Source organism: Bemisia tabaci, chromosome 5, assembly GCF_918797505.1.
Source record: "Bemisia tabaci chromosome 5, PGI_BMITA_v3".
In the NCBI taxonomy this organism is placed as follows: Eukaryota; Metazoa; Arthropoda; class Insecta; order Hemiptera; family Aleyrodidae; genus Bemisia; species Bemisia tabaci.
In genome coordinates, this window is record NC_092797.1 from 33177915 (window position 1) to 33193881 (window position 15967).

The 15967-nt window shown below is 38.1% G+C and overlaps 1 protein-coding gene across 1 annotated transcript; it reads right to left on the reverse strand.

Annotated features, from left to right (window-relative positions):
- Positions 1-1457: 1457 nt before the first annotated feature.
- LOC109037302 (uncharacterized) lies at positions 1458-9319 on the reverse strand. Its single transcript, XM_019051898.2, has 3 exons — positions 8665-9319; positions 4541-4602; positions 1458-2729 (listed from the first exon to the last, which is right to left on the reverse strand). The coding sequence occupies exons 1-3, from the start codon at positions 8686-8688 to the stop codon at positions 1766-1768; spliced, it is 1050 nt and encodes a 349-aa protein (XP_018907443.1). The 5' UTR covers positions 8689-9319; the 3' UTR covers positions 1458-1765.
- Positions 9320-15967: the final 6648 nt, after the last annotated feature.

Consider the following 15967-nt stretch of genomic DNA (forward strand, 5'->3'; position numbering starts at 1 on the left):
AGCCGGCTACAGAAGCTATTGGAAATCTTACAGCCGGCTTTAGGTCTATAGTATTTTGGAACACACATTCTACTGCCAATTTTTACCAGGGAAGGCACGAAAAGTACAATTTTAAAACATGTTATTGGCACGTTCCACTAATGGGATTGATTAAAACCTACTTATCCTTTTCTTTCTCTTGTTTTTGTTGTACTCTGTTTAACAACTAACCCTCAAAAAAGCCTTTCCCTACGATACAATTTCACAGTTGAAAAAGCTTCCAGTGAATGAAGGGAGTAAGTGAGATTACTGAAAAATCAAAATACCTGTAGCGGTGATTTTGAACAAATCTCATCTCAAAATACCATTTTAAATAATTTTTTTTTGCTGCAAGACCCCACGTAACTTTTCAACATTAAAATCGTCTTTCTAAAAATCACAAAAATGTTACTTATACTTACCTCCTTCATTCGCTGGAGCTTCAACCTACCCTTTGGTACACCCAATATTCATTCATAAAATGTGAAGTGTAAGTACGTATCTGTCAGTGCTTTATAGAAAGCACACATAAAGAATGTATTGAGGAATGCGACTTCAAGTATTTTTACATGCGCGTATACCGCTCTTTGAGACCTCAAAAATCAAACTTAAAAAAATCAATTTTTCGCTAAAAACTACGGAAAACGGCCTTCTGGTACGCTGTAATTTTCAAAAATTTTCCGGGGGGGACCCCCGAACCCCCCGCCTTCCTTAGGGGTATTCCATACCCCCCAGACCCCCCGGCGTGGGGGGCGCCAAAATCTGGGTTTGCACCCCTCTACGTGAAACGTAGATCCGGCCCTGTATAAATGTAAATCTTCAAAAATTATGAGTCTTCGTTTTCAAGTAGATATCTAGTATTTGTATCTAGAGGAATAAAGTTGATTATTTGCAACACAAGAAACTGTTCCTCCAGAGTCTTTCCTTCTCTGCGGACAATACTCACTATTTCGAGGAGACAATACTTACTACGCAAAGTAAAGTTTCAATTTCAACACAGAAAGCTCACTTGTCTCAATAAATATTTTTGTTTGCATCAATTAATCAGAAATATTTTATCGCGACGTAGAAACTTTCATTGTCACAGCTAAAATGTTATTTAGGATAATAATGCGTTTCTCGACACAATGAATACTTATTTTAGCACAACGATGAATTTCTGCAAAAAATACGATTTCCTTTATTGTAATCAATCCAGTTTTCTTAGTGGAATTTAATATTGCTGGAAATATATAAGGAAGGGGAGACGGCCTATTATTCTATGCCATGCACGCATTATTGATTCTTTCTCGTCTTTTGGACGGCCTTTAAGACAGGCATTGGAAATATTGTGAACTTTTGGCTGTCGTATAAGTTTGTGTGACATCTGAGGAAAGAAAAGCATTTTGACCAAGTGAAATTTTTCGCGACGTTTCATTTTTGCATAAAAACCTGCAATAAAACCAACAACTATACCTTTTCTTTATTGAAACAAAGGTTTGGGATATATTTTAATACACAAAAGAACAAAAAGATGTTTAGCTGGCACAATACGTTTCAGTATGGTTACCCAAAAGTTATTACCAAGCTTTTTGTATGAATAAAGTTGAAAAGATTCTTGCGATTAATGGAACACTCAAAACATAATATGATGAGATACAAGAGCAAAAGCTTTCAGAACGAGAAAAAAATAGGGCACAACGACCGTAACTCATTAAATTTTGAAAAATGAATCTTTGTGCCATTGCGGATTAGACAAACTCGTGTGTTATTTTTTCTTCTCCTGATCCTCTTGCACCTCATACGGCAGGAACAATGGGTACCATCCAAGTTCCTTGAATACTTTCTTGTTGTACTTTTTGTCCTTGAACAAAACATCATTCAACGCGAAAGGTGATATCAAACCCTCATCTGCCCAATTCGGTTGAAGTTTCGGTAAAATCGTTTTTATGGTAACTCGCGGTTTTTCACCATCAACCGGTTCCAAATTGAAACTGTCATCCTCGGATTGAAAATCAAAGTCATGGTTATCATTTTCTGCCAGACGAACCTTTTCGTCGGATTCGTGGCTGTCATCAGGACCATGATCATGATCAAAAATGTTGTGATCATCACTGTATTTTTCAGGATATTTATGAATCCTTCCTCGATAGCTGTTTTTGTTGCGATTTGAAGTGGAGCTGTGTGATTTGTGTGCCTTTTTGCTGCGGCCCTGTTCTGGTTTACTACGGTAGTGATTCGAATGACGGCTGCGTCCAGGACGACTGCTTGAATGATGATCGTGTTTTGTGGGTTTTCTCGGGGTTTTGTGATTGGTTTTGCTGGATACCTTCGTATCCTGATTGGACTTGGCGTTCGTTCGGAAATAGCGGTTGAAGAGTTCTTCATTCCGATCTCTCGGAAGTTGTTTTTCGGGTGCCTCGTCGAAGCGAGTGTTCAAGTAATGGAAAAATTCCTCGGCAGCTTTGTCTTGAGAGTGATTTTCTTTTTTCGCGTGTTTTGCGCTATTTTTGGAGGTGGTTGAATCCTGCTTGGAGCCTTTCCGTGAGCCGCGCTTGTGATCTCGATTCCCGCTACCTTTGTGATGGTGAGTGTAGAGATGCTGCTGTTTCGGCTGATAAAGTTCGAGACCGTGCGTTTTCTTGCCTCCATTCTCTGTTATTTTGAATACAGCGTGGGTGTGTTTCAATGTTGTGATCGGAATCGGGATGTGCAAAATGATTCGGTCGTGTCTGTGAAAAAATAATAAAATAATACATCACATTGTATATTTTAAGACTTCCCAAAGAAAGAAAAATAATTCAAAGAACAATTCCGTTTTGTTGTCTCTTTGCAGCATGCATGCTTTGAGCTTAGAGTAGCTTAAAATCTCAAACGATTGATCAAATAAAGAGCTCTACAGCGAAAGTCCTCATGATGCCAAACTGCTGAATTCACCATTAACTGGACTACATTTTGCAATTTGGAGCTATAAATTCTAGCCCGGTTTAAAAACAACGTTTGTGCCATTAGTTTCCCTATGCACATAAGCGTTTTTCCAGAAAAGCCAGAATTTATAGTTCCAATTTGCAAAATGCAGTCCAACTCATACAACACCAGCTGCCAGCGATCTTGCCAAAGTTTGGGTCCTCCTCTGCCAAACGTCAAGTCTTCATTACTCTTCTCACATTCAAGGAAAAAATTAAATTGCTGATTTGACCATTTTTTGGTTAAAAAAAAGACTGCAATGTTTCAATGTAGATTTTGCGACAAAAAAATGCTACTTTAACCACCCCGTGGTTAAATTAGCTCTCCGCTATTGTAAAATGTACAATGGAAACATTGCAATCACTTTTTAACAACTAAATTGTTAAGTCAGCAATCAATTTTATTCCGTGTAGATTTCCATCTAGTTTAGATTTGCGGGTAATCGGCGGGGAGGATTTAAACTTTATTCATTGAACAAAATTTTGCAATAAGAAGCTACTACCTCTAACTCATCCATGTAAGCACCAACCCAATCTGTATGCGAAAACTCATGACAATCATTTTGTCAGTGAAATGAGCCAAAAATAGTAGTTCTTAATCACAAAATTAAATCCAAATAATACGCACTTGCATTAATGCTGCCTCAAGTTACCTGTAAATGAAGTCAGGCAAAAGCCTTTTGGGAAGATGATCAAATTGTCTTGCACCTACAGCGCGAAAGTTATTAATGAGTCAAACACATTGATTCTCAGTTTTTGATGATAAATAATTTCTATATGATACTCATAATAAGACTGAATCCAAATTCCAATTTTCAAGTGATGATTTTCATTTTAAATGATATTACACAAGTTGAAAAATGAATAATTTTCAAAGCAAATAACAGCTCCAGCATAATTTGCCGTTGTTTCGAATCAATATCAAATAGCGATTTATCGTTCTCCATCTTTAGAATAATCTCAAGAGATCTATTTGCGGACTCAATTTGAGTCGGACGTTTTCAGATCTCTTCTGTTTTTTCCTCTTCTGTCAATAAGCTAAGAAACATTCTGGCCTGACATTAATTTGAAACCTCTTTCATACTCTAAGTCTATATATAAATCGCAAGATGACTCTGGACTACTTATTGTTGAATATAGCTTGTTAAAAAATTTAACTACAAGAATAAATTAGGCAACACGGGATGCAGCCCAGTGGCGTGGCGTGCTTTGCGATATATCGATTGATCTGTCATTTAAATCTATGGAATAGGATCGATGAACAGGGTGTCCGCAACGAACACCTTAATAATCGATTCTTTACCATAGGTTTAAATGGCATAACAATCGATACATCGCAATTCACGCCACGCCACTGATGCAGCCAGGTTAATTCTGGTATAGTCCATTCTAGTAGTTCTGGTTCTATTGCAATTTTGTAGTCCCTTCAAGCTTTGATAAACTCATCTCAGTTTAATTTTCTTAAAATCTAAAGAGCCCTTTTGCCCTGTACCATCAAATTCCGAATTTTTCAACAGATTTTTTATTTTCAACCTGAACTTTGAATACACATGAAATGAATGTAAATTAGCACTTACGAAGGTTCCTCCGAGGCATCATCTCCTTTCGCCCAAAGAGACGACTCAAAAAACAGCAGAACCTGAAAAACATTAATAACTTAAATACGGAATTTGATACAATTATTGTGTTTTTCATTACGTGGTTAAAAAAAAGAAAGAAAAAAAAATGGTATTGCCATCCTGAAACGCTTGGAAGATGCGCCCAAAGATCTCGGTTCCGTTTGCCGAAAGCTGATTTAGATATGTCGTTTTTAAAAAAAATGTGTATCTTGTAGATTGGAATCCTTTGAATTCATTGCTATAGTACTGAGTTTAGCTAAGGTACAATGGAGAGAGTTTCCTTTTCTGAACGTATGGAGACCTAAAAATAATGTTATAAAAAAACATGTATCTTGACTCTCCTTGAAAGAACACGTATCTTGTAGATTGGAATCCTTTGAAATCATTGCTATAGTACTGAGTTTAGCTAAGGCACAATAGCGAGAGTTTCCTTTTCTGAACGTATGGAGACCTAAAAATAATGTTATAAAAAGCCTGTCATATCTCCTACACAAACATTTTCAATGCAGGAATTAGACACCACGCCCTGCATTTATTATTTTCTGAAAATATTTGGCATAAACACAGTAAAAACGCAAATCCTACTCATGTTTGGCTAACTTATAGGATAATTCAGTTGTTTTCGTGTGTCACCTAATTTCGGTTTGTGACTGACGAATAAATGTTAACGTTGACACCTCGGTCATTACGCAGGGCCCTGTATCAGTGGCGTTTCTCAATTCCTCGTTTACTTGATCTGATTTAGACTGAGTACTCAACCGTGCCACCGAAATTCGTTTCGGTTTGGTACATGGAATCCGATGCAGATTTTTTACTCGCAGAGAAGTCATGCAAAATCCACGGAAAGATTTTAGGGTACCTATCGCAGCCAAAATGAGCGCTCTTATAGCTATGATTTTTTATTAATAACAGATTAAGCATGAAAATCACATATGATTCAACGATAAAATGCTTAATTGTATTTTTTCCGTAATTAACGCTAAGACAATTTTAATGTAGATTTTACAGCTTTTCCTGATAACAGAAAAAGCATGAAAAATACATATGATTCAACGATAAAATGTTTAATTGTATTTTTCCGTAACTAACGCTAAGACAATTTTAATGTAGATTTTACAGCTTTTCCTGATAGTAATTTAATGTAAAAATTGTTAAGCTAAAGCTATTGCCCATACGCAATCATTGTACTCCATCGAAAAACTGTCCGTGGGACGCCAAAAAATGATTATTTTGGGGGAAAAAAAGAAAAAAAAGAGAAAAAAAAAACATGCAAAAGGTCAGCTCCGCATTGCGTAAAAACTGTAAAACATTTTGCAGTAAAACTATTTGATTTCATTACCTCTCCATTTATGATAAAATTATTTGATACCTACTGCTCTTTGACTTGAACTTCTGTTGGGAATAATACCAGAAAGAAAATATGAAATTGTGAACCTAGATTACAATGGTTTGACAAGTGAGCAAAAATTATTGTTTATTTCAGACAACATTTCAACAAATAATGAGAAAGAGAGGTAATACCACCGCAAAAATTGGTACGCATCTCATTTGGGGCCATCCATAAATTACGCAGGGCACTTAAAGGGGGAGGAGTGGTCTCTAACAGCCTTAAGGTGCCTTACGAGGAGGGGGGATGTAAGGTTGAGCCTTACGTAAGCTTTCGGGCCTTTATTTAAAGCAAATGAAAAAATTCATTTTTCGTCCGGTTGATAATAAAATTCAGAGGAAATCAGTACATCACCGATTGCTGACCGATCGGACCATGCTCCTGTCATTTCTCGATTCCCAATTCTCCGCTGCGTGGAATGATGAGTAGTTACTTCATGCTTACTATTGTCAACTTCATACTTTTAACTATTCCAAACACAGAACAAAAAATCTTCCAATCTGCTCCACGCATTTTTGTCCATTAAACTAATTGTATCTTGAATATTTCCTAACTCCTTGAACTTATGTCAAAAATTTAGTTTCACTAATAAAAATGTTGGCCTAAAAATTTCATTTTTTCTCTAAACGAAAACGTAATGCTTGGATCTACGATAATGGAAAAAAGGGGGAGGGGGGACCTGTCAAGCCTTACATAATTTTTAGAGGAGGAGCTGGGGGGAAGGGTTGCCATACGGTGCCTTACGAGGGGGAGGGGGTATGAAAATGGGAAAAAGTGCCTTACGTAATTTATAGATGGCCCCTTTCATTAATAGACAATGTGAGGGGTAGTTAAATAGCAAATGAGGGGGGGGGGGGTGTCTTGAAGAGGAGGAAGCAAACCGCGTATTTTTAGGACAGTGATCCAGCTGGCTGCGAGCTTACTCACTTCATTGAACACAAACAGGAGCACAGGATTGCCAAGATACTTTATTCTGTCTGTCAATAAAGCCTTCCTTGCGTAAATCAGACCAGTGAGATGATTTACCCGCGCAATTTCTTTTCCGGATTTGGATATGGCAAATTTTCAAAATTTATCGGCGAGCTTGAGTGGATTCGTATGCTCGGCATCGTAATATTGAGAGGAAGTTGACTAAATGTTACACAAACTGAAATTCTGACCGCGGTACGCAACTTTTCACATCTAATAATTCAAAACTTAGCATCTGCATGCTATTCAAAACTCTGCACAGCTTTCCCTCCAATAAAAAAAACAAAATAAATCTGATCATTCTTTGTGAAAAGTTGTATGGGAAAAGCTTAAACAAGAGCATCTTTGACGCATAAAGGAGGAACACATACTACTGTCGAACGCATACTTCGTTTAAAATAGAGACTTGCGAGTACAGGTTTGAAATTAATTATGGTGGAAGTCGAAATAATCGCTACGCATGGACTATCTTCACCCCAAAAAAACCTTGCCAGGCTTATTGCTGGGGGAGAGGGGATATGGAGTTAACTCAAACTAAATTTTTGGGCGTAAAATGTCAAAGTTTAGAAAATAAACCTTTATACATATGGACACATGTTTACCAAAAAATTGACTACATCCTCATAAAGCAGGATGCACATGCCTAACGTGGAATGAAGCGTCTCTAAGAATCATTAGAGCAGCGTATATCTGATGACAAACTTTATGGAGCAGCCCCTTGCGAAATTCATCACGACTGATCTTACATATTAAAAAAACCTCATTATTTTTTACGCTGTTGCTTACATTATGTAGTTTACTCTCACTCTCACTTTTCTAAAAACGAGTGTTAATAAGTACCTTTCATTCATTTGCATGTGAAATCTATTTTTCTCCCTACTTTTTAATTTTAACATATTTAGATTTGGTTTTTCTTCAAATTTAACATTTTGTAGAGAAAATAACCACATTGTATGAATCGGCTCTGCAAATTGATGCTCCACCCTTTGAAAACTATGAACCCTTCGTGAGCCCTCACGGAATGAAAGCATGCACAACAGCAAAAGCATAATGCTGGAATCGAAATTTTGTTTTAAAGGGATGGTCAAATCTTATAATTATCAATAAATTATCTCCAATAACATTATTTTTAGGGGCCTCTCTGGCCTCACTGTTGATAAATTAAAACGGGACTAATATATCTGCATAGAGACTTCGTAAGCGATAATTACATAGTACCTTCAATGAAAATGTATTCTCCTAGTTTTAGTATAAACAACCATGGTAGCTGTTTTTCCAACGGGACTCTCTTTCAATAATCACTTGAAATACTACTACACACACTACACTGTACCATGATTGTTATTATTATTATTCTATAAAAAACACTTCTTACAAAAAGGACCATTAGCCCACGAAGGATACATGGATCTCATTTAGCAAAACGGAGCCAGCGCGAATGCAGTGTTGTAAAAATGTTGCTTCTTTGTAATTTCTTAAAAAATCTCCCAGAATAGCAAATGGTTTTTGCTCCTTACCAAGAAATTGTGTACTCTGAAGGAAAGTAACTGTGTAAATTTTAATACTGTGCATACATTAGGTATTTTTAAAAGTAAAGAAGAAGTTGCACGATTTTGAAAACACTGTATAACCGCGCTGGTTCCTTTTTGCGAAATGCGACTCACATGGTCAAAACATTAAAGAAATTACTAAAATATTAATAAAATCTGTCATTAGAAATGTGTACCTGTAAGATGAACAGTCTCGTCATGTCATTTTAATTGCTCTTAAACACACATTGCCGGGACAATTGGAACTAGGCCCGCTACTTAAACTGGACTCGACGGGAAAATAAAAGCATCATGTCCTCCGACGAACACAAACGAAACAGCACCTCCTGCCTCAATGGCCAAATGACTGAGGGCTTGATATCTTTTTCACTCCGTCGTCGGAAAAATATTGCGGGACTGCGGAAGTTATTCCATTCCAAATTGAAGCCGCGGATAGTTTTTAGTTCAAGTATCTCTATCTGGAGCTGATAATTTGGCTGGGTTGCTGCGCCGCCGGGAAAAGCCGTGGATTTCCACGCGTTTCCCGGTGCGCGACGGGGAAAATTGGTAACGACGGTGAAGGATCGATTCCACTTTCCTCCAGCAGCCCCCTACCCCGATCCCGCCTGGAAAATTATAACTTTGCTGTTTCGTCGGCGTCGTCGCTCATAAACAAGCAATTTTAGTTTTACATCAATCAAACTCAATTGCCCAAGACAAGATAGCTCTGTGGAACGAGACGTGTATAATAAAAAGACCTCCTGTGGTTCTGCACGAATCTTTCTGCTATGCCTACCTCCAGTTGGGGAATGTCTGCGCATTGCATCGCCCCGGGCGCCGTTGAGTGGGGGTGGGTGGGGGCACGCGACAAGGGACCCATTTCGAACACTGCCGTGCTGAGGAACTCGAGGGAAAACGCCATATTGACCTTCAGCCGTTGCCAAATTTCCTTTGATAAAACACGAATTTTCTGGAAAACTAATGAATATTTTTGTTTCGATTGTTCAGTTAATTTTGCTCGCAATTTCAACGGAAGTTCCTGAAAATTTCAAGGGGAAATATTCATAACTTTCCTCAAAGATACAAATTTTATCGAAGGAAATGTGGCAACTCTCGAATGTTCATACGGCGTTCTTCCTTAGCATGTCAGAACAGATGATGGCTGTAAAACGGTCGGAGGTGGAAGTTGCAATTTTTCCGTCTTTTCCGGCGTTTGAGACGCTTCAATATTACCGCAGAAAGTAACAGAGATATAACTTGTGCACGTTTTTATATTTTCCACCTCGTAGTTATGATTGAATCCAATTTAAATACAAAAAACTTCAGTCTACAAAATTTACAGGTGTAAAACTTTTAAAGTTGATAACTATGTATGACTTAAAAACGAGTGCATTATTATGAAGTTTATAGTTCAGGTGAGCTTCATGCATTGAAAATCAAGGACTACATAGTACTTGTGGCATTTCTTTCGTAGCTTTATAAGATATTAAAACGGTAGTTATCTGATTTCCATACTTAAAAACAATTTTCTTCGCCTTGAAATTTAGAATTCTAATCGAAATTCTTATACCGTAAAAAAAAAAGAAAAATTCATTCGAATGAATTGCAGTGCAAAGAGGTAAAATAACAGACTTATTTTCCAGCATCTAAGTATCCATGCATACACATAAAAAATGTGGAACTTGCATAAAACAGAATGTGATAAAAACTTAATGAATGATCAACAAACATTCGATGACGATCGCTTTTTCATAAATAATATTTTATTACCTAATATAACAAAATTTAAACCTTAATACCAATAACGAATAATTTAAAGGATAATCAGGTTCTGATTTACGTAAATTTAAATGCGATTGAGAAATTTTATTTCGTACAATGGTTCTTCGTGTAATTAATGTTGCTCACCTGATGAAGGGGGGGGGGGGGCAAAAGAAAGGGGGAGGGGAGTGCACAACTCAAATCATATCTTTCATCGAGGGACCTGTAATACATAGAGAAAAAAAAGGAGGTGTTTGCATTTTGAGGTTTGTTTGAATCTAGAAAATTTCAGTACAGTCAATCGTGTTCTAGTAAAATTTTGACAAAACAGTATGTACAGCATCATCATCCTCATCCGGAGGCCCGTCGCACACTGTATCGGGTCAATGGAAGAGGTCGGACAATATTTGGACACTTTAACAGCTTATTACTCCACTTATACAAAAATTTGAGGTTCTGAAAGTGGCTCTATTGGTTTCCTCGTGACATTTTCTTTTAGAAACACCCCTTAAAATTTAATATGTGACGAAATAAACATCAAAATTTGCAGTTTTAGTCAAAAATTTCATATCCGACCTCTCTAATTGACTCAATCTACTGTGCGTCGTTAAATTCCTTCCGTATTTTTGATATTATTCCGTTTTCCCTTGAGCCGGGCCCGTGGCAATGGGTTCGAAGTTGTATCTCCTCGCGCGAGTGGGGGCGGAGACAAGGGATCGGAGATCGGGGATGACGTAGGGCTGGAGGAGATCGCGGGGGCGGTGGGCGAGGAGGCGGGAGAGGGAGAGCGTGGGTGGTTGGAAGTCGCGGTTTTGGGCCGCCGCCGTGGGGGTGCCAGCCTTGTAGACGTGTGGGTGGACGATGTGATTGTTGCCGTCTTCGGGGGCGGCAGCTTGCAGTTTGGCCGGCGACAGAGGGTGCTGCAGTTGTGCGAACGGAAGCACCATCTTGCTCTCGGGATCCAACATGACCATGTGGTGGTGATGATGGTGGTAGTGTTTGATCTTCTTCGGGGGTAAATATACGACCACTCTGGAAAAAAAGTTTAATCGATTCAATGAACTGAGGGCTTAAAACCGTCTTCATATGGTTTTGGCCGAAGACCACTCCAGAAAAAAATTCAATCGATTCAATTAACTACTAGTTTAAAAACATCATCATGGATACGAAAGGGTATTATATCCTTAACCCTCTATGATATAGCGTCACGAATTCGTAACAATACGTATTTTCGGTTTTTTTTTTTTTAAAAATAGTCTTTCCACTGTGCTATGATTTTGCTAAAATTTCATTAGTTTTCTTCCTTTTTTTAAAAAAAAAAAAAAATTGATTCCCTTAACTTCAAAATTATGAAAAACAATTTGGTGTTCTTTTTTTATGCAACCTATAAAATAGATTAGTGTCCCTAGATTCTGAGATCCAAAATTAATTTATGTCATAGAGAGTTACTGTATAAAGTATCGTGCCAGTTCGACAGATTTCAACATCAGGTCTTAACACGGTTATCCATCCATATTGAGCGCATTATTGTAAGCCCTCTGGTGCCCCAGCCGAGTCAAATTGACCCGAGGCTAACTAAATACACATGACCCGCGGGTTACATTATAGGGCCGGTACATACGAGCTTTAGATATAGGTCTACAAATATGTGTTCAAAAAGAATTAGACGTCAAGTTGAAAAATAGAAAAAAACCAAGAGTCAAAACGATCGAATATAGGCGAGACGTATTCGGGCCTCGTATTCTAACTTATCGTGGAGCGGGGCATTGCGAGTTCTCGCCTCAAGCTATCGCGCCTTCAATTTTGCAGACGCAACACAGACATCCATCAAGTACGAATAGTTGTATCTTTGCGACGTTATCAACGCACTTCCTTTCCCTTGCTCTATTTTCATATTGTGTTGGTACTGTTTGTATTATTTGTAGTTGTGCTTCAAGGACTGCGCGAGCAGCACAGCTGAGGGTAGAATAGACGTAATCCGTAATCGTTTTTTTAATTTTTCTCCCAAATCTGAGTGAGACCTCATTGACAGCATAAAGCGGTGCATTGCAAATTCACGTCTTGCGCCATAGCGCCTTCAATTTTGTGAAGGCAACACAGACATCCACCAAATACTCAAATGGGTGTATCTCTGCGCTGTCATCAACGCGCGTTGAGGTGTTGTCTCTTACTTTTAAAATTTGAGAAAATTTAAGGTTAATATTTCTTAAAATATGCTATGATGTGCCGTCTGAATTAATAATCCTTTTGAGAAAATAAATCGTAAACGTAACGTATACGTAACGTAATAAGCGTAAACGTATATACATATATGGCGGATGAGGAGGGGTTTTTAGAAAGCGCCAGTATGTTACCAAGTTAAAAATTTCAAAGGAAGTACTTCTTTAATTCAAATAAATATATAAGACTTCAATAACCATCAATATCAATGTATTTAAATACGGGTCAATTTGACCAGACTTGGGACTGCGGGTGTAAAAACAGTCTCGCGCGGGCATTTAAGTGTTATATGCTAAAGGCTGCAAATCCATTGGCAGACAAGCCTCCCCCTCCGCCTGTCCACACCATGAGCGCTTAGAATACATAAACCATTCTTTGATATCATATTTTCTTTACCTTCTTGCACAATCTGCCAATATAATCATCAGAAAAATCAGGATGAGCGCATAGGATACCTGAAAATAAACAAAAATAATCATTACTACAAACTAAAAAACTGCGGATACTAACTGAATTAATTATGTATATTCCATCAATCATTACATCATTCCTCACTTGGCTCGTCTCACAATACATAAATCAAAGACAGGATGAATTTTTTCACACAACTAAAAATTGCATTTAACAGGGATTTGCGAAATAGAAAGAGAAATAGAAAGTTATCTATTTTCTTTACCGATAATGTATACGTAGAGGAGGATGTTAAAATAGTTGGACGAGTGTGACATCAAAAGAAAAGATCAGATTAAACTTTTACCTCATTGATATGTATTGACTGTAAAGAATCAGAATTTTTCACGATGGATTTTAATTTCGAAAAAAATAGCAGATGCTTCCGGCAGAGGTAGTAAAAATCTGTACTTTTAAAGGATGCCTGTCATTCTTAATACGTTCAATTTCGTATAATACTGTGCAACTCCTCTGGTGTGGAATAGTTGCTTCAGGCGCCGCCGCACGGCGCGGCGGGCGGGCGGCCAGCGCGAACGCGCATTTGCGCCTACAAACCTAAGTGGATACTTCAAGCAGTGTGCAATGCGTGAAGTATCCACTTAGGTTTGTAGGCGCCAGTGAGCCTCTCGCGCTGTCAGCACGCCGCGCCGCTCCGCTCTGTTCGGCTTTAATATTTATACTCGCATAGTCAGCGTTTTTTAACTCATGATTTTGAAATGTTAGCACACTCTGCATTGATTATTTTCATTTATTTCTATTTAGAAAATGAACAACCATAGCAACACCTCCTTCTCTCTTAATTTCTCATTTCCACATTGTCAATATAATTTTACATACCGACTAAAATATAACGCTTGGACCAAGTCACTGTTGCTTATTTTAAATGTGGGCGTAAACTACTGAACAAAAAAGGTGTGCGGACAAAAATCGTTGACAAAATGTCCTGAAACTGTTTCTGCACCCAACGCCTCCAATGTTAGTTACAGTAGCAACAGCCTTGCTTTGAAAAGTACAGCCAGGTACTATTGTAGATGTTTACAAATTTTTTTTTCACTATTTTATCCAACTGAGGAGGGCTGAGTTTTCAGCCGAAACATTTCGGTCTTATTCATGAAAATTAGCTTTGTTATCCGCTTTTTAAGTCGTTTTATTATTGTTAGATACAGTGCTCCCATTCCAGGATCCTCAAAGGTTCCGGGATTCTATTCAGGTTTTTCCCAAAGTTCCGAGAAAGTTCCGGAAAATGAAAAAGGTCCGGAACGTTTCAGGAATTTCAAAAGTTCTGGGAAACATTCAGAAAAATCTCAAAAGTTCCGAAATTCGGTAGTAGTTCCGGAAAATGGAAGCACTGGTTAGTTACGACTATCTCGCCTAAAATAACTGATAGATGAGTGATGTTTTAAGCAATCAGCGCCAGTAAATCCGGGGAAAAGTGGTTAATGAATGATACCATTTCTCCCACTCCACGATCCCCAAAGTTTCCGGGATTCTATTCAGGTTTTTTCAAAAGTTCCGAAAAATTTCCGGAAAATGAAGAAGATCCGGAACGTTTCAGGAATTTCAAAAGTTCCGGGAAAAATTCAGGAAAATCTTAAAAGTTCCGAAATTTGGTAGTAGTTCTGGGAAATGGGAGCACTGGTTAGCTACGACTATCTCGCCTAAAATGACTGATAGATGAGTGATGTTTTAAGCAATCGGCGCCAGTAAATCCGGGGAAAAGTGGTTAATGAATGATACCATTTCTCCCACTCCACGATCCCCAAAGTTTCCGGGATTCTATTCAGGTTTTTTCAAAAGTTCCGAAAAATTTCCGGAAAATGAAGAAGATCCGGAACGTTTCAGGAATTTCAAAAGTTCCGGGAAAAATTCAGGAAAATCTTAAAAGTTCCGAAATTTGGTAGTAGTTCTGGGAAATGGGAGCACTGGTTAGCTACGACTACCTTGCCTAAAATGACTGATAGATGAGTGATGTTTTAAGCAATTGGTGCCAGTAAATCGGGGGGAAAAGTGGTTAATGAATGATACGCCAACGCGCCGTGTAATCGGGCGCAATAACCGCAGTTGGAATGAGCTCTCGAACACACGCATTTCGCAATCGGAAAATCCTCGTCAAGGGCCCCGTGAGGTCAACATTTCCGAGGACGAACGAAGAAGAATTTACGGAGAACCCCTTCTTTCCAGATGCACTAGCCGCGCTCGACACACAGTTACGCAAACTAACGTGGTTGAACGCTTGTCTGACTGCGGCTAATGATTCGTTTGGGATTCGTTCGTGTTTATAATTGAGCAGATATGCTTCTCACGGTGGCATTGCTAGTTTTATTAGCGCTCCTCAAAAATAAACCGAATCATATTGAACGAGGAGTCTTTGCTTCAATGACTCGGGAGCTAAAGACACTGTTTTCTGGAGGGCAAAGAAAAAGAGGGTTTGATCACTGGCAATCTTTCATTCTTATTTTAATATGGGCAAATGGGAACCCTATTCTGTTGTACTAAGGAAGAATGCCGTATGAACTTTCAGACTTTTCCAAATTTCCTTCGATGGAAAACCGAATTCACAGAGAAAATTGTAAATATTTTTCGCAAAAATTTTCAGACAATATTGTACGCAATTTAATCTAAAATATCTGAAAATTCCAAGGAAAAATATGCTTAAATTGCGTCAAAAATACACGTCTTATCAAGGGAAATTTGGCAACTCTCGAATGTCCATACGGCGTTTTTCCTTAGCACGGCAGTATTATGGTGACCAAAAAGGCATTTTCGCAGTGTGTAGTAAGTTTGTTATGTAAAGAGACAAATACTGAATCTATTTATCGTCTATCTAAAAATGTTTCATCCATTTACTATTGACGGATTGGTTTATAATTTTTATTGCAAGCATCATGCTGCATGTAATTTTAATTTTGACGTAATACGGCACCCTGGAAATGGTGTAGTACAGGTTCTGGACGTTTAGATTTTTATGAACACACCCTTTAATCATGCCCCAGTAAACGATGCCATTAATAGAAGAACTATGCATAAAATACTTCCAAAATTACCCAATCGGACGCGAATAACTCTAAG

Excerpts from the sequence above, each read along its gene's own strand:
- LOC109037302 (XM_019051898.2), bottom strand. The coding sequence starts at position 8,688 with ATGACGAGACTGTTCATCTTACAG. Across the intron at positions 4,603-8,664 it reads CGAGACTGTTCATCTTACAG|GTTCTGCTGTTTTTTGAGTC; the intron begins GTACACATTTCT and ends AATGTTTTTCAG. Across the intron at positions 2,730-4,540 it reads GATGCCTCGGAGGAACCTTC|ACACGACCGAATCATTTTGC; the intron begins GTAAGTGCTAAT and ends ATTTTTTCACAG.